This window comes from Marmota monax, unplaced genomic scaffold, assembly GCF_021218885.2.
Source record: "Marmota monax isolate L192 unplaced genomic scaffold, Marmota_monax_Labrador192_F-V1.1 WCK01_AAM20220418_F8-fsc00393, whole genome shotgun sequence".
Lineage (NCBI taxonomy): Eukaryota > Metazoa > Chordata > Mammalia > Rodentia > Sciuridae > Marmota > Marmota monax.
The window spans coordinates 89,072-116,260 of record NW_026692824.1 but is presented as its reverse complement, the minus strand read 5'-3'; the positions used below and the strand labels follow the sequence as shown (position 1 = coordinate 116,260).

Below are 27,189 nucleotides of genomic sequence, written 5' to 3'. Positions count from 1 at the left end.
ATCTTACCCACAGAATTTCTGATTCAGCAGGTCTGAGGTAGCACCTGAGGAGCATCTCTAAGTCCCTGGTGATGCTATTGCTCCTGGTCAGAGATCACTTTTGATGACCACAGACAGAGTATAATGACAGGTTAATAGTTTTGAGACCAAGCTCCACCACTATGGTTCCCACTCCATTCTTGATGATCATAGTGTTGTAATATGCAAACTGTTTTGGAGAGCTAGAGTGGTGTATCTCACATGCTCCCTAACCATAGGTGGTGATCTATAAAATTGTCTAATCTATAAAATTGCCCAGGGAAAACTCAGAGAAGGCTTAGGAAATCATAAGAAGAGATGAGGTCCCACCCACCCACAAGGAGTTATATTGTTTACAGGGAGAGGGAAGAGTCAGACTTAACTACCTTCACATCTTTTGAGACTCTTTTGACTTTGGCATGCATCTCACCATTCCCTCCTGCCAGTCTGGGGTCCAGGTCTTGTGATGCTTTGTCTCTAGACCTCTCCCACTGAGCTGTAAATGATAAACGGCTAAGTTAACACACCTTTTCATAAGTTCCTAAAGTAAAAATCAAGCAATAGAACAAAAAATGGTGCAAAGAGAGGAGCTTTTAGAGTTTTTACGAGTGGAATTTAGGAACCTAGTTAGGCTGCTATGTTAATGTTTCTGATACATGTGCCTGATTCACAAATCCACCATATCCTTAGGAGACTGCATTCTAACACTATTCTGCTGATAAGCCCTTTCCCCGTTTTTACCTATTCTCCATTAATAGGTGAATGAACACATTGTGGTATATTCCAATAAGATATCACTTAGAAATGAAAAGGAATGAACTGTTATACACCACAGCATGGATGAATCTCAAAAAATTATATAAGCCCTGAGCTGATGGCCCTATCCAAGATACTGCATTTTCTAGATTAGATGCTGGCTGCTGGATGTAGCTCATAAATATGATGAACATTTACCAGAGAGATGGTGCAAAAAGCACACTGGATATTTGGAACAGGTGTTATTTAATCCCTTTCAACTTTGGTGGGGAGTTGGACCTTGGTCACCCAAAGATCCCTCTAATAAGTGGTTCCTCCCTGTGTCTTTGTCTTTACAGATGAGCATGTACACATCGGCTCTTTACTGAAATCTCTGTAAACAAAAGAAACAGAAACTTGTCTGCTTCACTTTTAGAGCTGGGGTCAGAGTTATGAATTTAGAAACTTGCTAATGCAGTTTGCCATAAGCACCAAGTGTATAAACATATTAGGATTAATTTAGTTCAAGACCTCTTGGTATGGGTAGTAGAAGAGCATTCACCACAATCTTCTTTTCGGTTCTCAGAGAATCAGGTATGAAAAGCAGAGGGTTCTTGGGGAAGTAAACATAAAACAGTGGAGCTGTAACCCAACACAGCTCATTTAATTCAGCCCTTCTGTTTATGATGTTGCTGAAAACCATAAGGCAATGAATGGCATTTACTTCTAGGTCATATAAAATTTTAGTAACAGTGGAGCTTGCAATCCAGGTCTTTAGTCTTAACCCAGGGCTTGCTCCATTCAACAATAACCCCTACATTTTCTTTTTCTTTTGCCTGCTGGATCTAAGCCATGTCCCAGAAAGACTTTTATGTGACTTACATAAATATGTAGAAAAAAGAATGAGGGAGAGTAGAGAAAGAAAAAAGAATAGACAAAATAATGTGGAGCCAGAAACCAGGTAAGTAGTTCAAAGTGTAGTTTGAGGAATTCTGCACATTTCTGGGACACAAGTTGCAAATACTGGTATAAACTTACTAGCTGTCACACAAAGAGGAACAAGTGATTATTTTCTTTTTAAAGGTTAGGCATATACCTCCTGGATGGATGCATGCAGCCATCCACTTCTGTATATTCATTTGAGCAATGAAAGCATACAGAACTTGTACACAAATGTCATAGAAGCTTTATATGTAACAATAAAAAACTGGAAACAATCTAAATTTCTATTAACAGGAGAATGGACAAATTGTGGAATATTCCAACAAGATATCACTTAGAAATGAAATGAGCTGCTGTACACCACAGCATGGATGAATCTCAAAAAATTATATTGAGTGAAAGAAGTCAGACTGCTGGGTGCAGCGGAATGCATCTATAATCCCAGCTACTTGGGAGGCTGCAGCAGGAGGATAGCAAGTTCAAGGCCAGCCTCAGCAATTTAGCAAGACCCTGTCTCGAAATGAAAGGGCTAACTGAACCTCTGAAACCATGAGCCCAAAATAAACTTTTTCTTCTTCTTAAAAAAAAATGAAAGGGCTGAGAATGTAGTTCAGCATTAGAGTCTTTGTCTAACATGTGTGAGGTCCTCATTTCAGTCTCCAGTAACACATAGACTGAAAGATTCCTTTATAAAACTCTAGAAAAGGCAGACTATTGTGATGAAAATCAGATCAAAGGTTGTTGGGAATGAGGAATGCCAGTTAGGATGGAATTAAGGCCATGAGAAAAGCTTTGGGGAGGCTGGTATATTCTTTCACAATTGCTTGATGGTTTCATAGTGCACACACAGTCAACACAAAATTTACATTTAAGTATGTGCAATTTATACATATTGATTATGCCTCCATAAAATAGTAAGAAAAAAAGTTATTGCTTATATGACCAGAAAAGTACAGGTATTTCTACCATGGAGATGTGGGATAAACTTTTCCTCTTGAGAATTTCATAGTGTTGCTTCTTGTAATCTTCCCTAATGGCAACCAATGGAAATCAGTGGCAGAATGCCAAATCACCTGTGAGCAAGAACATTTCTACCAAGGGTGGGTACGTGGAGATAATTAGGAGGCAAAAACAATGCATTTTAAATATACAGCTCTCCCATGGTCTGCTTCAGCCTGGAGATTAGATTTTCAGTGATTAGAGGAAAAGCTTATTGTGTTAGCAGTCCTATAGGCAACTCTTCCTAAATGCCATTTCTATCTATGGGAGTTTTGATAAGTACTGAAGAGCAATAATGTTGAGGTTTTACTCTGATAAAATAAGTGTGGAGAAGGCCCTGTTTTTTCTCTGGGAAGGGAAGAGTAACCATTTATGTCCCTTCTCTTTAATGTTTTGAGTACAGTATTTCTACTTTTTGTGGCTCTCTGACAGTTTTCACAGGAATCAATGTGTTCTCTCCAATCAGAAAAGACTTTCTGGGCAAAATCACTCCTGTATTTAATTGGTATTCACTACAGTGTCAAACAGAGCAATGGCACAAAATTAAGGTGTTGGGTATACGGAAAAGTATGTGGGTTATACTTTTAATTATGAATGAATTCTTGCATCTTGAGGGTATTTTTTCACTTTTTTCATTTTTAAAATTTAATTTTATCTTTTTACACAAATGGAGCACAACTTTTCATTTCTTTGGTTGTACATGATGTAGAGTCACACCATTCGTGCAATCTGCATCATTGTAGTGTGCTGATTTTAAGTTTTTTGGGTATAGACCAAGGAGTGGGAGAGCTGAGTCAAATGGTGGTTCCATTCCAAGTTTGAAGGCATTTTTAAAAATTAACTAGTTCAGATTATTTATTTGTTCTGAGGGTCGATGACTACTGCATTTCATTGCTGTTATATTTGCTCTTCATTATCCTGGTTGTTTCTAGCTTTGTGCTGTGTGGCAGTTTCCTATAGTCTTGTTGTATGGAGCTTCTTTCTGTACCTTCCTTTGGGTCTCATTGGTCCCAGTGCCACTGACACAAAGAATATTCTTCTTTCCCCAGCAAAGGAATGAAATGTGAGCTGGATGTTATCCTTTGTGCTGATCTGTCTGACTCATTGCTGAGACAGTTTTTGAGATACTAGTTTGTGCCAGATACTAAGCTTGGTGCTTACAAGTCTATGAATTCTCACAAACCACAAAGAAATAGACTCCATTGTTATTTCAATTTTATGCATAAGGAGATTAAGGCTCAAACAGATTGCATCATTTGCTTGTTGGAAGAAATTGAATTCAAATCTATCTGACATCAGAATCTATTCTCTTAACCACTGTGTCGTGCTGATTTTCATAAGAACTTACTTCATTTAATTTTTTCTGGCCCTTCTTCACATCTTAGGAGATTTGCTTTTTGTCTAGGAACATTGACTATGACCCAGCTACACCACTCTATAGTATTTATCTAAAAGAATTAAAATCAGCATGCTATAGTAATACATGCTTACCTATGTTTATAGCAGCAAAGTACACAATAACCAAAGTATGGAACCAGTCTAGGTGTTTGTCAGTGGGTGAATGATAAAGAAAATGTGGTATATAGTCACAATGGAATTCTACTCAGTCATAAGGAACAAAATTATGTCTTCTGCAAAGAAAATGGATGGAACCTGAGAATCTTATGTTAAGTGAAATAAGCCAGTCTCAGGGCTTTCTCTCAGATGTGTAAGCTAGAGAGAAAAAAGGAAAAGAAAAAGGAAAGGGGTTGGTGGAATCTCATGAAGGTAGATGAGAGCTCAAAAGAGTAGCGGAAGGGGACTTGGGAAGGGAGGAAAGGTGGCAATTTGAAAGTACTGATGAATGAAATAGACCAAATCATACTGTGTACATGTCTAAATATGTGACAAGAGAGTTTGCTAATATATATAATTATAATGCACCAATAAAATTTTTTAAAGAGATTTGTTTTTTGCCTGGTGATAGATTTTATTAGGGATAATTACATATTGCTACCATATTAGCCAGGAGTACTACTCAGGAAACAAATGCCCTCCCTAGAATATAAAAGTGTTAAATGACTTTAAGGATCATTGCTGAAAATTTTATTACCTTGGCAGTCTGGTGGGGTTGTAACTTTTCTCTTAGTTGTCAGATTGTTCTGCTTGTAAAATTGATCTTCCCCTCTCTTGAATTTCATGTTTGTTTAGATTATGTGAGTATCAAGGGGGTCTTCAGGGGCTTGACTCCAAGTAGTTCTTCAAGGCTAAGTCTGTCTTCTTGACAGGGTGGTCCTCTCCTAGGTGAGACCCATGCCTCCTTTGCTCCACCCCTTCCTTTGCTCCTCGGTGTTTTCAGATTGACTAGGGGTCCTGGCTGCAGTCATCATTGTCGCTCTCCTTGTCAAACCTCTGCAGGCCCCATTTTCTGGATGGTTCTCTTTAGGGCAGCCTTGACATCAGTGTTCCTCAGGCTATAGATGATGGGGTTGAGGATAGGGGTGATCACAGCATAGAAGAGAGACAGCAGAGGGTCAGTGGCTGGATCATAGCTGGCCTTTGGGCGAATATAGATAAAGATGGCAGTGCCATAGAAGAGGGATACCACGATCAGGTGGGAGGAACAAGTGGAGAAGGCCTTGTGGCGGCCAGCTGCAGATGGGATCCGTAAGATAGCAGCCAGGATACGCCCATAGGAGCTCAAGATGAGGCCAAAGGGGCAGAGGATGATGAGGGCAGCAGCCAGGATAATCTGCAGTTCATTGAGTGAGGTGTCTCCACACACCAGCTGCAGGACAGGCTGGATCTCACAAAAGAAGTGAGGGATGGCGTTGGGGCCACAGAAGGGCAAAGAGAAGATGAAGGAGGTGTGGCCCAGCCCCACCATGGCTCCGCAGGCCCAAGCTGAGCCGGCGAGCTGCAGACACACCCGGCGGCTCAGCAGTAGCGGGTAGCGGAGGGGCTCGCAGATGGCTGCGTAGCGGTCATAGGCCATAGCAGCCAGGAGGCAACACTCGGTAGCACCAAAAAAGAGGAAAAAGAACATCTGGAGGGCACAGCCCCAGTGGGGGATGTGGCGCTGACCAGTGAGGAGGTGGTGAAGCAGCAGGGGCACCGTGACTGAGGTGTACCCAATCTCCAGGGCCGAGAGGGTTCGGAGGAAGAAGTACATGGGGGACCTGAGTGCAGGGTCCACTGAGACCAGCGCCACAATGAGGAGGTTGCCTGTGACGGTGAGCAGGTAGACCGTGAGAAAGAGAGAGAAGAGCAAGCCCTGGACGTGGGCCAGGCGGGAGAAGCCTACAAGAATGAATTCAGTTACCACCACGGAAGCGTTCGTGCTCATCCTGCTCACATCCCTTTTGATGGGAAGAAAAAGACACGGCAAAGAAGAGTCGCCACCGTGGAATTGTGAACGGGGTCAAAAATGACCTCTCTCTGCATTGGATCAAAGCCCTGGGACTCCCTTTCTTTTAGGCTTTCAGTGTCTTTGAAATGAGGCAGCCCAACTGCCCCCACCCTGGCCCACTCTTGGAACCCTGGGCAAATATTTGTCTCTCTGAGCCCAGCTGTCTTGATCTCTTCCTGATGGTGCCTACCTTCAGATAAAGCATTGAATTTGGTTTGGTTTCTCCTGGGTGAAGTGTTGGATCATTCTAACCCCCTTTTCTCTGTTTCCCAGCCTTGCTGCAGGGCTGGGGATGGAATTTTCCCTCCAGCAGTTGTTTTTCTGCTCAAAGCCAGACTTTGTTCTGTGTTCAGGACATGAAAAAACCCATTCCAAGTAAAGAGGATTTCCTTTCCTGGTTCTCTCCCTCCTGACGCTTTTTCTGTTTCTTTTCCTTTTTTCACATGTTTTTCTTTTCTCTCAACTTGGCTTTTCTCTGGCCTAATGTTTACCTCTTCCTCTCTATTTCCTGCCTCTTTCCAGCTATTATTCCAGTTACCAGATGCCCTCAACCTCTTCCTTTTCTATCATTTCACCATGAGATGAACTTCATGGTTTTCAGTGGGGAGAGAAGGGATTGGATAGATCATTTATTTTAAGGTCCTGAAGGCAGTTAAGTAGTTCAATTTTCCAGAGGATCTTTCTAGTTTTTTAAAAAAATGTTCTGGAAGGAGATAACAAGACCTTTCTCAGTTGCTTATTTCTGCATCTTACAGCTTCTCAAACTTCATCCCTTTATATCATACCACATATACAAATCCCCAGGCCACTCACATAAACTCTATATATGCATACACTAACATATTGTGTTTCTAAATATAAGCACAGGAGAATAACCTAACATCCTCAGATGCTAGATTCACTTAAAGTCAAATACACACACTGTATACAAATACGAACTTCATTACAGATAACAATGAAAGTCAAAACTCATTTAACATAAAAATATTAACATGGAAAGATACAGACAAATAGGTACATAAATCCAAATTCTGTGCAAAATAACCATATTTAAGAATGCATATTAGAAATACAAGTGCACACATTGATATCCTTTTGCAGTTGAGAATCTCTGGTTTATTCCATGTTGTTCAGTGTTTTCCAGGATATTGATGGAATAGTGTTTCTCTGTTTGGAGAAATAACTAGGCTAAAGGCAGGTAGCATTTGATGACTTGCTTATTTTATCCTCTCTTTACATTGCAGATCCTCATGAGAAATGTACTCATAGGTTTGGTGTCTCCGTAAGGTCTCTGAGGACCTGAGTCTCCAAGTATATTTGACTTTCCAATGGGAAATAACTAATTAATCTGTTATTTTAGAGTTAGTTCCTTAGATCACCAAAAGTATAGGATGACCTGTCAAGAATATTTCAGAGATAATGTCCAGGACTATTGGTTTCTTTTAACTCTCCCATAATACCTCTGGTCTTTTCCTTTCTCAAAATTTTCTTCTGTCACTGTCAATGTCCTACTACACCTACAAAAAGTAATAATGCCACTTTACCTATATTATGGAATTTGATATAGTTTAATAATAAATTTATTTTTAGCTATACACAGAATCTCATGTATTTCAGTTATTGTACATAGAAGAATATAGACGATACATAAACATATTTTGACTAGTGAGCTGACTAATTATTGTTATTTTCTTGAAAATTGGTCCTGAATTTTTCTTGCTTGGATTTTTTTCACTTATTATACAAGTGTCGTCTTTACATTATTAGTATTTGGATTTAATTTTTGATCTGTTTCTTCATGTTACACACTTTCCTACATTTGATAAATTCTGCATCAGAAAAGATGTTTTTAAGACATGTAACAACTGTTACAATAATAAGCCTCAAACTAAAACTGGTTTTAAAATAAGCTAATTTATAGGTTCCTGTACCTATAACTTTAGAATTTGCTTATATTAGATCTCCCACTTAGTTTTCTTTACATCATCTGTTTTATTAGGTTTGGCTAAAAGTAATGGAAATACCAGTGGCTCAAAGAGGATGAAAATTAGGGCTGGGGAAGTAGTTCAGTGATAAGAGCATTTGCCTAGCATGTGTGTGTATGTGTGTGTATATGTGTGTGTGTGTCCAGCACACACACATATACACACAGGACACACACATACAAACACACAAACACGTCTATCACTATTAAAACCCCTTGCTACATATTATAGTTATATGTACTATATTGCACCAAAAATAAAAAAGAGGATATAAATTTTTGTCTCACTTTATTGTCTGAAGCTCTGCATTTCAAAACAATATGGCTACTTTGATCTAAGAGGTCATCAGAAATCTTGTTTCCTGTCAGTTTATGAATTTTCTGCTCCTGATGTAAGACCCTTTTATGGCTTAAGATGAAGGCATCTGTGTTTTAGGGAAGAGAACATAGTAGAACACTCTGGAATGTTTTGTGGCAAGTAAACATTCTATTAGTATAAACTATGTAGAATTCTTGCTAAAGATGTTTATAGCTTGAGTATAATTATAGGAAATAATCAGACAAACCCAATTAATGGCACATTCTGCAGACAACGGACCCAGACTCTTCAAAAATATTAATGGCTTTTGTTTTATCTTCAAAACAAAAGTTGGGGATGATATTATTCTTACCGAAGAAGGCCAAAAAAACATGACAATAAAATGTCATGGCCCATGGCTGGATCCCAGATCATAAGAAAAAACAAAACAAATAGAAAAGACTTTTGAAACAGGAAATTGAATGTTGACTTTATTTTATTGCACCACTATTAAATTTCTTGGGTGTAATAATATTTTTGAGGAATCCTTGACTTTAGAAAGTTGGAGAAGAACATATTTAAGGGCAAAGGGTTATGCTTAGTGCAAGTTTGTTTTAAGTGGTTCATCCAAAAAAGTACATATATGTGTATGGATGAATCCTTGACTCTGCTCTAGTGGATGTTTGTCTTTGTAAATAATCATCCTGTTCTAGTCTGTGGAGGCTGTGTAGATTTCACACTCTTTCTCCTATTACTTGGGCTGTAGACTATATTAGCAGGCAATAGTTATATGATAGTGTAGCATGTTGCTTCAAGAGCAAGCAACTCAAAATTGTAATGGCTTAATACAAAACAATTATTTATTAACCATACAGAATCTCTTGTGGGCTCAGATGACCCATTAACATAGCTGTGCTCCATGCAAAGCTCCATGTAACTTTGATCTTATGACTTCGCCATACTAACACTTGCTTTTGTATTTGCTATGAAGGAATGAGCTGGAGAATAAATCATCATCAATTAAATTACATTATTTACATTTTTCTGATCAGAGCATGTCACATAGCTATGCCTAACTTCAAAGGGATTGTGGAAGATTGTACTTTCTAAAGGTACCCGTAAGAAGTCTTTCTTACCTGCATACTGTTCTACAATATCATCTTGCTTCTTCTCCATCAAAAAGTGAACCCTACTTCCTCTAATTTGTTTAAATCCATTTGGGCTTTGATTATTTCAACCCATAGAGCAAGATGGATAGGATGATATGTGGTTTCTGAAGCTGGATAATAAAAGTGATGCCACTTCTGCCTTGTGTCTCGGAATATTTACATTTGGACCCCCTTACCTACCATGTAAGAAGTCCAGCTACTCTGCTGTTATTATGCTGTGAGGAATCAAGACACATGTGGAGTCCATAGGAGGCACTCCAGTGAACAAACAAATTAAAAATCATCCTAGACTAATACCTGTGTTTCTTTTATGATATTATCCATCTGTGGTATAAACCGAGACATGTATCTTTACTCATATTTGAAAGACTCATACATGTGTATACACAGTTAACTCTGATTCTGTTCTTTTTTTCTTTTCAGGGTTGGATGTTGTATTCACATTAGCTGTAGCATATTTATTAGGCTAAATTAAAATGAGTCCTATTTTTACTATGATTTTTTTTAAACCTCTTGCAAAAGGTGCTACAAGCTAAAAATAACAGGTTACACTTGCATGTTCCATCAGGAGGCTGTAACAGTGTGAGTGCTGCCACACGATGGAAATGGTGAGCAGCAGTCCACAGCCCATGCAGCACCCTCTCAGGTCTTTGTTTGGTGCCTCCAGCATTTTGCTTTCTGTGTTTCTGTAGATATGTCTTTGTATTAAATAATTTTACCATGGGTCTCTTTTGAAGCTTGTTCTGCCTTATTTCATCCACTAATTTAAAACTGAGAGGGATACTTGTAGTGAGTATTGGAGTGGTTCTGTGTGCCAGGAATGTGCTCTGTTTTATAAACTTTATATGATATATAAAATATATAAACATATAAACTTTATATATACATATAAAATAGGAAAATTTGAAATTTGAAGCTAGTCTTGTTATATTACTATGAACATGCTACATTAGTGAGAAAGTGCTTCTGTTTCTCTTACAACTTATTCTAGGCCTGGGGTATAGTTTTGTTTTCCATTTTTTAATTGGTGCATTATAGTTGCACACAATGGTGGGCTTCAATGTTACACATTTGTACATGCACATAATATAACAATATAATTAACCAATATTACTCCACATAACAATATAATTTTCCAATATTACTCCCCAGTATTTCCCTTTTTCCTTCCTTTCTCCCTGTGAGGATGTAGTTTAGTGGTAGAGTGCTTGATCAATGAACGAGGCCCTGGTTTCAATCCCTAGCATGGTGAAAACAACAACAATTAAACTGGGTGTAAGGATTCATGAACTTGAACAGGGAAAAATTACATCTTTATTTCTAATTAAAATTTATTTAAGGGCTGGGGATGTGGCTCAAGCGGTAGTGCGCTCGCCTGGCATGCGTGCGGCCGGGGTTCAATCCTCAGCACCACATACAAACAAAAATGTTGTGTCGGCCGAAAACTAAAAATAAATAAATATTAAAAAAAAAAATTTATTTAAACTTAATGATTCTTTATGAATTTGGCAAAAAAACCACATTAGTATTAGTACCTGTAACTTTGTTTTCAGTATAAAAGTACAATCTTTTTATCCCATTAGACTTACTTAGATATCTCAAAATATTGTTTATAGTTATTATTTTTTAAATTTTAAAATTTGTTTTAATTAGTTACACATGACAGTAGAATGCATTAATGCACTTTTATATGTCATAAATAGATGGGATATAATTTCTCATTTTTCTGAGTGTACATGTTGCAGAATCATATTGGTCATGTATTCACATATATACATATAGAAATAATGTTTGTTTCATTCTCTAGTGCCTCCCCTTATTGTGAATTAGCATTCGCATATTAGAGAAAACATTTGGCCTTTGGTTTTGTGGGATTGACTTATTTTGCTTAGCATGATATTCTCCAACTCCATCCATTTACTAGCAAATGCCATAATTTTACTCTTCTTTAAAGCTGAGTAATATTTCACTGAATTTATATACCACATTTTCTTTACCCATTCATCTGTTGAAGGATACCTAGGTTGGTTTCATACTCTGGCTATTGTGAATTTAGCTTCTATAAACACTAATGTGTCTGTGTCACTATAGTATGCTGATTTTAAGTCCTTTGGATACAAACTGAGGAGTGGGATAGCTGGGTTAAATGGTGGTTCTATTCCAAGTTTTCTGAGAAATCTCCATACTGCTTTCCATAGTGGTTGCACCAATTTGTAGTCCCACCAGCAATGTATGAATGAATGTACCTTTTTTACCATATCTTCGCCAACATATATTGTTGCCCATATTCTTGATGATTGCCATTCTGATAGGAATAAGGTGAAATCTTAGAGTAGTTTTGATTTGCATTTCTCTGATAGCTAGAGATGTTGAAAACTTTTCATATATTTTTTGATCAATTGTATTTCTTCTGTATTAATTCAAATTTTAGCAGTTATTAGACTTGCTGCTGATAGGTACAAAGCTGGCTAGCTGTCAGGCAACTTTGCTAGTGGTTTTAGAGTGATAAGATACCACATTGGTAGTGACTGAGATATTTACATTATTTTATAATGTTCTGCATCAAGTATTATTTATTGATCAATATGTGAACAGAAGTACACATTTTGTTTGTTAAAGTTTTTTGGACTAATAGAAAAATAGCAAAATAGCCATAAAAAGGAATGAAGTTCTGATATGTGCTGCAATATGAATGAACCTTCAAGACGTCAACTAAAGTAAAATGAGTGAGCCAGAAAACAACAATAACAACAAATATTATATAATTCTGTTTATGTGAATTATCTAGGATAAGCATATTCATAGACACAGAAAGTAGATTACATGTTACTGTGGGAAAGAGGGAGGAGGGAATGAAAATCTATGATTTAGTGGGTACAGAGTTTTTTTTGGGGTGATGAAAAATTCTGGAAGTAGATAGTGATGACAGTGGCAGAATATTGTAAATGTAATTAATGCTTCCGGATTATACACTTAAAAATGTTTAAAATGGTGACTTAATGTTGACATATTTTACCTCAAAAATTATACAAAGTTAAAAAAAAAAAAACAACAGCACAGAGTTTAAGAAGAAGTTTGCCAAATGATATAGTTTAAGTGGGAATTCCTAACTTTTTGTTAAGGTGGTATAGGCTTGTGTAATTGATTCCTGGGTCACAGTGTGCCAGTCCAATTCCAACACTTTGAAGGTGAAGAAAACTGTTGAAAGGGACATTGTACTTTTGTTAACTGATGAAACACAGATCTTATATAGGTAACAGGGATTTATTTATTTATTTTTAGATTCCTTTTTGGATATTGTTTTTAGTATAAAGTTGACATTATTTATGAAAATTGATAATGTACCAGTTTATTAATTAATCAGAATGGATTTTTGTTATACTTCCCCTTTGTACAATCAAATTTTCAGTAAAAATCATGAAATTAAATTCATCATAATGCTCAGAAAGGAAGTACAGGTAGACAAATGTGCTTTTACTGAACTTTGAATATATTCATGTCGAACAATTAAAAAGGAAAAGGTAAGGAATGATATAGAAAGTGTATTATTTTTTTTTTGGCAAAAAAGGAAAAACTTCAGACAGAACAGGCCCAGCAGCCTGCAGAGGGGCAGAGCTGCCACCCGCGCCTGCAAGGTAGGTGCACCTGCGACCGACCGGCAGAACAGGCCCAGCGGCCTGCCGGTGTGGTAGGCACATTGCCCCAATTGGAGGAGGGGCAGAGCCGCCACCCGTGCCTGCGAGGGAGACTTTGCAACTATACAAGAGCAATATAAATATATAGGGGGAAAATTCAATAACACAACAGTTTCACCAAGCAGAAAGAAACGCGAGCAGTATGAAAAGAAAAGGAAAGAAAGGACCACAAGCAATGCAGGCCAACTCAATGTTAGAAGAGGTAATATCTGCAGCAGATGGAATGTCAGATAAAGAATTCAGGATATATATGCTTCAGATGATCTGGAGTCTCAAGGAAGACATTAGACAGCAAAATCAGACAATGAAAGATCACTTCGACAATGAATTACATAAACAAATCCAAGAAGCAAAAGATCAACTATACAGGGAGATAGAGGATATAAAAAACAAACAAACAGAAATCCTAGAAATGCAGGAAGCAATAAACCAACTTAAAAACTCAATTGAGAATACTACCAGCAGAGTAGAACACTTAGAAGATAGAACATCAGACAATGAAGACAAAGTATTTCAACTTGAAAAGAACATAGACAGCTCAGCGAGACTCTTAAGAAACCATGAGCAGAACATCCAAGAAATATGGGATAACATAAAGAGACCAAACTTAAGAGTCATTGGGATACAGGAAGGTATAGAGGTCCAAACCAAAGGAATGAGCAATCTATTCAATGAAATAATATGAGAAAACTTCCCAGACTTGAAGAATGAGACAGAATCCCAAATCCTAGAAGCCTACAGGATTCCAAATGTGCAAAATCATAAGAGATCCACACCTAGACACATTATAATGAAGATGCCCAACATACAGAATAAGGAGAGAATTTTAAAAGCTACAAGAGAAAGGAAGCAGATTACATTTAGGGGTAAACCAATCAGGATAACAGCTGATCTTTCAACACAGACTCTGAAAGCTAGAAGATCCTGGAATAACATATTTCAAACACTGAAAGAAAATGGGTTCCAACCAAGAATTGTGAATCCAGCGAAATTAAGCTTCAGGATGGAAGATGAAATTAAAACCTTCCATGATAAACAAAAGTTAAAAGAATTTGCAGCTAGAAAACCATCTCTTCAAAACATCCTCAGCAAAACATTACAGGAAGAGGAAATGGAAAATAACAATGAAAACCAACAGTGGGAGGTAGTACACTAAAGGGGGGAAAATAATCAAAGAGGAAAACAAACCATGTTAAGTAACATAAATAAACAAATATGGCTGGAAGAACAACCCATGTCTCAATAATAACCCTAAATGTTAATGGCTTAAACTCACCAATTAAGAGACACAGGCTAGTAGAATGGATCACAAAACAAGACCCAACAATATGCTGCCTACAGGGGACGCATTTGATAGGAAAAGACATACATAGGCTGAAGGTGAAAGGTTGGGAAAAATCATATCACTCATATGGACTTCGGAAACAAGCAGGCGTGTCCATACTCATATCAAATAAAATAGATTTCAAGCCAAAGTTAATCAAAAGGGATAAAGAGGGACACTACATACTGCTTAAGGGAACCATACACCAACAAGACATAACAATCATTAATGTATATGCCCCAAACAATGTGCAGCTATGTTCATCAAACAAACTCTTCACAAGTTCAAGAGTCTAATAGACCACCATACAATAATCATGGGAGACTTCAACACACCTCTCTCACCACTGGACAGATCTTCCAAACAAAAGTTGAATAAGGAAACCATAGAACTCAATAACACAATTAATAACCTAGACTTAATTGACATATATAGAATATACTACCCAACATCAAGCAGTTACACTTTTTTCTCAGCAGCACATGGATCCTTCTCAAAAATAGGTCATATATTATGTCACAGGGCAACTCTTAGACAATATAAAGGAGTAGAGATAATACCATGCATCTTATCTGATCATAATGGAATGAAACTGAAAATCAACGATAAAAGAAGGAAGGAAAAATAATGCATCACTTGGAGAATGAACAATAGGTTACTGAATGATCAATGGGTTATAGAAGACATCAAGGAGGAAATTAAAAAATTCTTAGAGATAAATGAAAACACAGACACAACATATCGGAATCTATGGGACACAATGAAAGCAGTTCTAAGAGGAAAATTCATTGCTTGGAGTTCATTCCTTAAAAAAAGAAAAAACCAACAAATAAATGATCTCATACTTCATCTCAAAATCCTAGAAAAAGAAGAGCAAAACAACAGCAAAAGAAGTAGAAGGCAAGAAATAATTAAAATCAGAGCTGAAATTAATGAAATCGAAACAAAAGAAACAATTGAAAAAATTGACAAAACTAAAAGTTGGTTCTTTGAAAAAATAAATAAAATCGACAGACCCTTAGCCATGCTAGCGAAGAGAAGAAGAGAGAGAACTCAAATTACTAGCATACGGGATAAAAAAGGCAATATCACAACAGACACTTCAGAAATACAGAAGATAATCAAAAATTATTTTGAATCCTTATACTCCAATAAATTAGAAGATAGTGAAGTCATCGATAAATTTCTTAATTCATATGATCTGCCCAGATTGAGTCAGGAGGATATAGACGACCTAAACAGACCAATATCAATTGAGGAAATAGAAGAAACCATCAAAAGACTACCAACTAAGAAAAGCCCAGGACTGGATGGGTATACAGCAGAGTTTTACGAAACCTTTAAAGAGGAACTAATACTTTTCAAGCTACTTCAGGAAATAGAAAAAGAGGGAGAACTTCCAAATTCATTCTATGAGGCCAACATCACCCTGATATCTAAACCAGACAAAGACACTTCAAAGAAAGAAAACTACAGACCAATATCTCTAATGAACCTAGATGCAAAAATCCTCAATAAAATTCTGGCGAATCGGATACAAAAACATATCAAAAAAATTGTGCACCATGATCAAGTAGGATTCATCCCTGGGATGCAAGGCTGGTTCAATATACGGAAATCAATAAATGTTATTCACCACATCAATAGACTTAAAAATAAGAACCATATGATCATCTCGATAGATGCGGAAAAAGCATTTGACAAAGTACAGCATCCCTTTATGTTCAAAACTCTAGAAAAACTAGGGATAACAGGTACATACCTCAATATTATAGAAGCAATCTATGCTAAGCCTCAGGCTAGCATCATTCTGAATGGAGAAAAATTGAAGGCATTGCCTCTAAAATCTGGAACAAGACAGGGATGCCCTCTCTCACCACTTCTGTTCAACATAGTTCTCGAAACACTGGCCAGAGCAATTAAGCAGACGAAAGAAATTAAAGGCATAAAAATAGGAAAAGAAGAACTTAAATTATCACTATTTGCAGGTGACATGATTCTATACCTAGCAGACCCAAAAGGGTCTACAAAGAAACTATTAGAGCTAATAAATGAATTCAGCAAAGTGGCAGGATATAAAATCAACACGCATAAATCAAAGGCATTCCTGTATATCAGTGACAAATCCTCTGAAATGGAAATGAGGACAACCACTCCATTCACAATATCCTCAAAAAAAAAAATACTTGGGAATCAACCTAACAAAAGAGGTGAAAGACTTATACAATGAAAACTACAGAACCCTAAAGAGAGAAATAGAAGAAGATCTTAGAAGATGGAAATATATACCCTGTTCATGGATAGGCAGAACTAACATCATCAAAATGGCGATATTACCAAAAGTTCTCTATAGGTTTAATGCAATGCCAATCAAAATCCCAATGGCATTTCTTTTAGAAATAGAGAAATCAATCATGAAATTCATATGGAAAAATAAAAGACCCAGAATAGCAAAAACAATGCTAAGCAGGAAGTGTGAATCAGGCGGTATAGCGATACCAGACTTCAAACTATACTACAGAGCAATAGTAACAAAAACAGCATGGTACTGGTACCAAAACAGGCGGGTGGACCAATGGTACAGAATAGAGGACACAGAAACCAATCCACAAAACTACAACTATCTTATATTTGATAAAGGGGCTAAAGGCATGCAATGGAGGAAGGATAGCATCTTCAACAAATGGTGCTGGGGAAAACTGGAAATCCATATGCAACAAAATGAAACTGAATCCCTTTCTCTCACCATGCACAAAAGTTAATTCAAAATGGATCAAGGAGCTTGATATCAAATCAGAGACATGCCATCTGATAGAAGAAAAAGTTGGCTACGATCTACAGTCGGTGGGGTCGGGCTCCAAATTCCTCAATAGGACACCCATAGCACAAAAGTTAATAACTAGAATCAACAAATGGGACTTACTCAAACTAAAAAGTTTTTTCACAGCAAAAGAAACAATAAGAGAGGTAAATAGGGAGCCTACATCCTGGGAACAAATCTTTACTCCTCACACTTCAGATAGAGCCCTAATATCCAGAGTATACAAAGAACTCAAAAAATTAGACAATAAGAGAACAAACAACCCAATCAACAAATGGGCCAAGGACCTGAACAGACACTTCTCAGAGGAGGACATACAATCAATCAACAAGTACATGAAAAAATGCTCAACATCTCTAGCAGTCAGAGAAATGCAAATCAAAACCACCCTAAGATACCATCTCACTCCAGTAAGATTGGCAGCCATTATGAAGTCAAACAACAACCAGTGCTGGAGAGGATGTGGGGAAAAGGGTACACTTGTACACTGCTGGTGGGACTGTAGATTGGTGCAGCCAATTTGGAAAGCAGTATGGAGATTTCTTGGAAAGCTGGGAATGGAACCACCATTTGACCCAGCTATTCCCCTTCTCGGTCTATTCCCTAAAGACCTAAAGAAGCATGCTACAGGGACACTGCTACATTGATGTTCATAGCAGCACAATTCACAATAGCAAGATTGTGGAACCAACCTAGATGCCCTTCAATAGACGAATGGATAAAAAAATATGGCAGTTATACACAATGGAGTATTACTCTGCATTAAAAAATGACAAAATCATAGAATTTGCAGGGAAATGGGTGGCATTAGAGCAGATTATGCTAAGTGAAGCTAGCCAATTCCTAAAAAACAAATGCCAAATGTCTTCTTTGATATAAGGAGAGTAACTAAGAACAGAGTAGGGATGAAGAGCATGAGAAAAAAGATTAACATTAAACAGGGATGAGAGGTGGGAGGGAAAGGGAGAGAGAAGGGAAATTGCATGGAAATGGAAGGAGACCCTCAGGGTTATACAAAAGTACATACAAGAGGAAGTGAGGGGAAAGGGAAAAATAATACAAGGGGGAGAAATGGATGACAGTAGAGGGGGTAGAGAGAGAAGAGGAGAGGGGAGGGGAGGGGAGGGGGGATAGTAGAGGATAGGAAAGGCAGCAGAATACAACAGACACTAGTATGGCAATATGTAAATCAATGGATGTGTAACTGATGTGATTCTGCAATCTGTATATGGGGTAAAAATGGGAGTTCATAACCCACTTGAATCAAAGTGTGAAATATGATATATCAAGAACTATGTAATGTTTTGAACAACCAACAATAAAAAATTAAAAAAAAAAAGAAACAGCAATTAAAAGCCTTCCTGAAACCAAAGCCCAGGACCCGATGGATTCTCAGCTGATTTCTACCAGACCTTTACAGAAGAACTAACACCAGTCTTTCTTAAATTATTCCATGAAATTGAAAGGGAGGGAACTCCCAAATACATTCTACGAAGCCAGTTCAACCCTGATACTAAACCAGACAAAGATGCATCAATTTAAGAAAATTACAGATCAATATTCCTGCTGAACATAGACACAAAAGTTCTTAATAAAATATTAGCAAACTGCATTACAAAACACGTCAAAAAATAATATACCACGATCAAGTAGGTTTCATTCCAAGGAATGACTCAAGGAATGGTTCAACATATGAAAATCAATAAATATAATTCGTCACTTTTAAGGACTACCAGCATTAAGAACAAGAATCACATGATCACCTCAACAGATGCAGAAAAGGCCTTGGATAAAATCTCACATCTATTCATATTAAAAATGCTGGAGAATCTAGGGATTGAAGGAACTTACTTCAATAATGTAAAGGCTATTTATAACACACTCAAAGTTCATAATGCATAAAGAAAAACTGAAATATTTTCCTCTAGATTCAGGAACAAGACAAGCTGTTCACTCTCATCACTCCTACTCAATATATTCTTTGAAACACTAGCCAGTGTGACAGGCAAGAAAAGGAAATCAAAGGGATGCAAATTGGAAAATAAGAGGTCAAGATATCCTTGTGTACCTATGACATTATCCAGTTTCTAGAAGACACTCAAAACTCCACAGAAGACTTCTAGAGCTTATAAGTGAGTTAAAAAATGTAGCAGGATATAAGATTAACACCCATAAATCAATAGCTTTTCTATACTCCAAAAGTAATTCAGGTGAGGAAGAAATCTGGAAAACCACTTCATTCCCAATAACTCAAAACCAAAACAGAAACAAAGCAAAACAAAAAGCTTGGGAATTAATCTAACCAAGGAGGGAAAAAGCCATACAATAAAATTTATATAACACTGAAGAAAGAAATTGAGGAAGACCTATAAAGATGGAAAGACATCCCATGTTCTTGGATAGGCAGGATTAATATTGTCAAAATGGCTATACTATCAAAAACAATATTCAAATTCAATGCAATCCCCATCAAAATATCAATAACATTCTTCACAGAATTAGAAGAACCATTTTTAGAATTTGGCAGAATAAGAAAACCAGAGTAACCAAAGCAATTTTTAAAAAATATTTATTTAGTTGTAGATGAACATACAGTATCTTTATTTAATGTGGTGCTGAGGATTGAACCCAGTGCCTCACACATGCGAGGCAAGCACTTTACCACTGAGATACAGCCCCAGCCCCTAGCCAAAGCAATATTAAGGAAGAAAAGTGAAGCAGGAGCTATCATAATACCTGATCTGAAATTGTAGTAATGAAAACAGCATGATATTAGCATTAATATAGACATGAAGACCAACGGAACAGAATAGAAGACACCGAAACAAATCCACATACTTAAAGTCATCTGATACTTAACAAAAGTGCCAAAAATATATTTTAGAGAAAAGACAGCGTTTTAAACAAATGATGCTGGGAAAACTGGATAACTATATGTAGAAAAATAAAAACAGATCCCTAGCTCTCATTCTGTACTCAAATCAAAATGGATCGAAGACTTAGGAATTAGACCAGAAACCTTGAAACTGTTATAAAAAAACATAGGGTCAAAATTCCATCATACTGATGCTTGCACCTACTTCCTCAACAAGACTCCAAGAATCAATAAGTGGGACACCATCCCACTAAAAAGCTTCTGCCCAGGAAAAGATATGATTAAGAGGGTGAAGAAAGAGCATACAGAATGGGAGAAAATCATGGCCCTTTACTCCTCTGATAGGGGATTAATATTCAGAAGATACAAAGAACTCAAAAAAACAAATAACCCAATCAACAAGTGGGCAAAAGAACTAAATAGAAACTTCTAAAAAAATTAAATAAACACAAATGGGCAAAAAATATATAAAAAAATGTTCAACATCTCCAACAGGAAAATGCAAATCAAAAACTGCTTTAGAGATTTCTTCTTATTCTAGTCAGAATGGCAAGGATGAAGAATACAAACAACAATAAATGCTGGTGAGGTTGTGAGGAGAAATGTACACTTGTCCACTGTTGATTGAACTGCAGGCTGCTTGGGCTCTCTCTCATCCAGCGAGGAGGTTCATGGAACAGGGTAGAGAAGAGTGTGGCTGTGGAGTTGCTAATCAAGACCTCCAGAGACTAAGCAGGAAGCAGGTCTAATTTTATAGCACAGTTACCATGTACTCAGGCAGTAGCTAGGAAGATTATAGGCAGTCACCAATACAATTTGTTGCTAACTATCCTTGTCCTTGACCAATTGAGGAGCGGGCTGTAGAGAAAGTGCAGGGACTGCAACACATAGCCTCATGCCCAAGATTGTGCCTATGGGGTGAGCGGCCTGATGTTCATGCACCAAGCACGAGGGGAGTGGCCTGCCACTCAGAAGTCCTTAACATATGCCATGTATGCAGTACTCCATGCACTTGTCCCCACAGCAGACTAGTATAACTACTCTGGAAACAGTATGAAGATTCCTCAAAAAACTAGGGATGGAACCACCCATGACCTATCTATCCCAGTCCTTGTTATTTTTCCAAAAGATCTAAAATCAGCATAGTATAGCTATATAGCCACCTCCGTGTTTATATTAGCACAATTCACAATAACTATAAATTATGAAATAAACTCAGGTGCCCATCAATAAATAAATGGAATAAGAAGTTGTGACACACACACACACACACACACAAACACAAACACACACACAATGGAGTTGTACTAAGCAATAAAGAAGAATGAAGTTATGGCATTTACCGGTAAATGCATGGAAAAGGAGACTATTGTGCTAAGTGAAATAAGCCACACTCAGACACTCAAAGGTCAAATTTTTTCTCTCATGTGTAGAAACAAGAGTAAAATAAATGAAAGAGGGATAGCAGGATAGAATATCATAAAGATAAAGGGCAGATCAGTACTGTAGAAGAAGGAGAGAGAGAGACAGAGTGGAGGAATGGGAAAAGGGAGGCAACACAGTATGAATTCTTAAAAAATCATGTTTAGTATATATGAACTCAAATACTATGTATAATTATATGCTCTAATAAAAATGTCTAATAAATGAAAAACTCAATAGAAGTTGTAGCAATTTGGCCCAACATTAAATGTGTGTGCTCATGTGCGTGCGTGTATGTGTGCTGGCCATCCTAGTGGGGAGGAGTATTTTGTTACTGACATCTTTGTCATTGTGTGGATATAAGACATAGCAGACTGACTCCAGCTGGTTTTGTTATCATTTTAAAATGCACTCCCTCGTTGCCCACACCTGAGCAAACTTACTACCGTGGCCTTATCCTTGGTACTCCACTGGTACAAGTTGTGTTCTTACACTATTGCTTTTAAAAATTTCCTGTATTTAAAAAATAAACTCATGAGCAGATGGAGAACCACCAGAAATAGATATCATTATTTTTAGAGAGACTTAGAAGCATGTGCAGCAGTAGCTGAAATTCATTCAGGGCACTGCTTCTAAACTACTGTAAATAATATAACCCAATTTTAACTCCCACTTAAACCATAAAAAAATTTAAACTTTAAACAAATTATGAAACTACTTTTATTTGGTGTACCTATTTTGATTTTTAAAATATCTTACTTAAAGATAATGTTTAAATTTAACTATTCTAAGAAGATACTTAAAATATTCTGCAGTTTTATTTGGCATTGAAATTTCTTATTCAATGTAGATGAAACCATGTGAAAATTTAGTCCAAAAGTGAATTGAATAAATATTTTATTTTAGCTCTATTTTATATTTTATAGACCTAATTAAGTTGAAATGTCAAAGAAAGTTTGATGAAAATTATGCATTTTAGAATTTCACTTGTATTAACAAATAGGTAAAGACATACAAATATCACAGTGTAGTGTGATATTCTTTTGAATAGAAACTTGAAGCCAGACAAATTGAAAGATTACCTCAGGTCTGTTTATTTTTAAAACATACAAAAATGGTATATATATATATATATATATATATATATATATATATATATATATATTTAATTTTTTAAAATTTTTGGTGTGTGTGTGTGTGTGTGTGTGTGTGTGAGAAAATCACTCAAACTGAAAATCATAGATTTGCTGATTCATTGAAATCATTTATTTACTTCCCTTTTTGCAGTGCTGGAGATGGAAGCCAGGGCTTCAAGCATGCTAGGCCAGCGCTCAACCACTGAGCCACACCCAGCTCTCATTGCAACCTTCTCTTAGCACACACAGATTGTTCCAGATCTCTCAATAAAAAAGCCTGACTTGGTGGGACTTCAGTGAAGCTGCCTACCCTGGGTATGGGGAGACGGATTATCAGTAAGAACTGAATATCAATTGGTAGCTGTTCAGTTGTTAAAGATGAGATTTACCCTGGTGTAGGCCATTTTCTTTAAACATTTGGAAATAGATCATTCAGGAACATCAATCTTAACATTTCTTTTTTTTTTTTTTTTTTTTTTTAAATTTTTTATTGTGGGTTGTTCAAAACATTACAAATTTCTTGACATATCATATTCCACACTTTGATTCAAGTGGGTTATGAACTCCCACCTTCACCCCATACACAAATTGCAGATTCACATCAGTTACACATCCATTGATTTACAAATTGCCATACTAGTGTCTGTTGTGCTCCGCTGCCTTTCCCATCATCCACCCTCCCCCCTCCCCACCTCTCCCCTCCCCTCCCCTCCTCTCTCTCTACCCCCTCCACTGTATAACCCTGAGGGTCTCCTTCCATTACCGTGCAATTTCCCTTCTCTCTCCCTTTCCCTCCCACCTCTCATCCCTGTTAAATGTTAATCTTCTTCTCCTGTTCTTCGTCCCTACTCTGTTCTTAGTTACTTTCCTTATATCAAAGAAGACATTTGGCATTTGTTTTTTAGGGATTGGCTAGCTTCACTTAGCATAATCTGCTCTAATGCCATCCATTTCCCTGTAAATTCTATGATTTTGTCATTTTTTAATGCAGAGTAATACTCCATTGTGTATAAATGCCACATTTTTTTTATCCATTCATCTATTGAAGGGCATCTAGGTTGGTTCCACAGTCTTGCTATTGTGAACTGTGCTGCTATGAACATCGATGTAGCAGTGTCCCTGTAGCATGCTCTTTTTAGGTCTTTAGGGAATAGACCAAGAAGGGGAATAGCTGGGTCAAATGGTGGCTCCATTCCCAGCTTTCCAAGAAATCTCCATACTGCTTTCCAAATTGGCTGCACCAATTTGCAGTCCCACCAGCAATGTACAAGTGTACCCTTTTCCCCACATCCTCGCCAGCACTTGTTGTTGTTTGACTTCCTAATGGCTGCCAATCTTACTGGAGTGAGATGGTATCTTAGGGTGGTTTTGATTTGCATTTCTCTGACTGCTAGAGATGCTGAGCATTTTTTCATGTACTTGTTGATTGACTGTATGTCCTCCTCTGAGAAGTGTCTGTTCAGGTCCTTGGCCCATTTGTTGATTGGGTTGTTTGTTCTCTTATTGTCTAATTTTTTGAGTTCTTTGTATACTCTGGATATTAGGGCTCTATCTGAAGTGTGAGGAGTAAAGATTTGTTCCCAGGATGTAGGCTCCCTATTTACCTCTCTTATTGTTTCTTTTGCTGAGAAAAAACTTTTTAGTTTGAGTAAGTCCCATTTGTTGATTCTAGTTATTAACTTTTGTGCTATGGGTGTCCTATTGAGGAATTTGGAGCCCGACCCCACCGACTGTAGATCGTAGCCAACTTTTTCTTCTATCAGACGCCACGTCTCTGATTTGATATCAAGCTCCTTGATCCATTTTGAATTCACTTTTGTGCATGGCGAGAGAAAGGGATTCAGTTTCATTTTGTTGCATATGGATTTCCAGTTTTCCCAGCACCATTTGTTGAAGATGCTATCCTTCCTCCATTGCATGCTTTTGGCCCCTTTATCAAATATAAGATAGTTGTAGTTTTGTGGATTGGTTTCTGTGTCCTCTATTCTGTACCATTGGTCCACCCGCCTGTTTTGGTACCAGTACCATGCTGTTTTTGTTACTATTGCTCTGTAGTATAGTTTGAAGTCTGGTATCGCTATACCGCCTGATTCACACTTCTTGCTTAGCATTGTTTTTGCTATTCTGGGTCTTTTATTTTTCCATATGAATTTCATGATTGCTTTCTCTATTTCTACAAGAAATGCCATTGGGATTTTGATTGGCATTGCATTAAACCTATAGAGAACTTTTGGTAATATCGCCATTTTGATGATGTTAGTTCTGCCTATCCATGAACAGGGTATATTTTTCCATCTTCTAAGATCTTCTTCTATTTCTCTCTTTAGGGTTCTGTAGTTTTCATTGTATAAGTCTTTCACCTCTTTTGTTAGGTTGATTCCCAAGTATTTTATTTTTTTTGAAGATATTTTGAATGGAGTGGTTGTCCTCATTTCCATTTCAGAGGATTTGTCGCTGATATACAGGAATGCCTTTGATTTATGCGTGTTGATTTTAAATCCTGCCACTTTGCTGAATTCATTTATTAGCTCTAATAGTTTCTTTGTAGAGCCTTTTGGGTCTGCTAGATATAGAATCATATCATCTGCAAATAGTGATAATTTAATTTCTTCTTTTCCTATTTTTATGCCTTTAATTTCTTTCGTCTGTCTAATTGCTCTGGCCAGTGTTTCGAGAACTATGTTGAAGAGAAGTGGAGAGAGAGGGCATCCCTGTCTTGTTCCAGATTTTAGAGGGAATGCCTTCAGTTTTTCTCCATTCAGAATGATGCTAGCCTGAGGCTTAGCATAGATTGCTTTTACAATATTGAGGTATGTTCCTGCTATCCCTAGTTTTTCTAGAGTTTTGAACATAAAGGGATGCTGTACTTTGTCGAATGCTTTTTCTGCATCTATCGAGATGATCATATGGTTCTTATTTTTAAGTCTATTGATGTGGTGAATAACTTTTATTGATTTCCGTATATTGAACCAGCCTTGCATCCCAGGGATGAATCCTACTTGATCATGGTGTACAATTTTTTTGATATGTTTTTGTATCCGATTCGCCAGAATTTTATTGAGGATTTTTGCATCTAGGTTCATTAGAGATATTGGTCTGTAGTTTTCTTTCTTTGAAGTGTCTTTGTCTGGTTTAGATATCAGGGTGATGTTGGCCTCATAGAATGAATTTGGAAGTTCTCCCTCCTTTTCTATTTCCTGAAGTAGCTTGGAAAGTATTGGTATTAGTTCTTCTTTAAAGGTTTTGTAAAATTCTGCTGTATACCCATCCGGACCTGGGCTTTTCTTAGTTGGTAGTCTTTTGATGGTTTCTTCTATCTCCTCAATTGATATTGGTCTGTTTAGGTTTTCTATATCCTCCTGACTCAATCTGGGCAGATCATATGACTTAAGAAATTTATCTATGCCTTCACTATCTTCTAATTTATTGGAGTATAAGGATTCAAAACAGTTTTTGATTATCTTCTGTATTTCTGAAGTGTCTGTTGTGATATTGCCTTTTTCATCCCGTATGCTAGTAATTTGAGTTCTCTCTCTTCTTCTCTTCGCTAGCATGGCTAAGGGTCTGTCGATTCTGTTTATTTTTTCAAAGAACCAACTTTTAGTTTTGTCAATTTTTTCAATTGTTTCTTTTGTTTCGATTTCATTAATTTCAGCTCTGATTTTAATTATTTCTTGCCTTCTACTTCTTTTGCTGTTGTTTTGCTCTTCTTTTTCAAGGACTTTGAGATGAAGTATGAGATCATTTATTTGTTGGTTTTTTCTTTTTTTAAGGAATGAACTCCAAGCAATGAATTTTCCTCTTAGAACTGCTTTCAATGTGTCCCATAGATTCCGATATGTTGTGTCTGTGTTTTCATTTATCTCTAAGAATTTTTTAATTTCCTCCTTGATGTCTTCTATAACCCATTGATCATTCAGTAACCTATTGTTCATTCTCCAATTGATGTATGCTTTTTCCTTCCTTCTTTTATCGTTGATTTTCAGTTTCATTCCATTATGATCAGATAAGATGCATGGTATTATCTCTACTCCTTTATATTGTCTAAGAGTTGCCCTGTGACATAATATATGATCTATTTTTGAGAAGGATCCATGTGCTGCTGAGAAAAAAGTGTAACTGCTTGATGTTGGGTGGTATACTCTATATATGTCAATTAGGTCTAGGTTATTAATAGTGTTATTGAGTTCTATAGTTTCCTTATTCAACTTTTGTTTGGAAGATCTGTCCAGTGGCGAGAGAGGTGTGTTGAAGTCTCCCATGATTATGGTGTGGTGGTCTATTAGACTCTTGAACTTGAGAAGAGTTTGTTTGACGAACATAGCTGCACCATTGTTTGGGGCATAAATATTTATGATTGTTATGTCTTGTTGGTGTATGGTT

The 27,189-nt window shown here is 37.0% G+C and overlaps 1 protein-coding gene across 1 annotated transcript; it reads right to left on the bottom strand.

The window, feature by feature from the left end:
• Positions 1–5,077: 5,077 nt before the first annotated feature.
• LOC124095419 (olfactory receptor 10C1) lies at positions 5,078–6,019 on the bottom strand. Its single transcript, XM_046448546.1, has one exon. The coding sequence runs from the start codon at positions 6,017–6,019 to the stop codon at positions 5,078–5,080; it is 942 nt and encodes a 313-aa protein (XP_046304502.1).
• Between the last annotated feature and the right edge of the window lie 21,170 nt (positions 6,020–27,189).

Coding starts and splice junctions, on each gene's coding strand:
- LOC124095419 (XM_046448546.1), bottom strand. CDS start 6,019: ATGAGCACGAACGCTTCCGTGGTGGTAACTGAATTCATTCTTGTAGGC.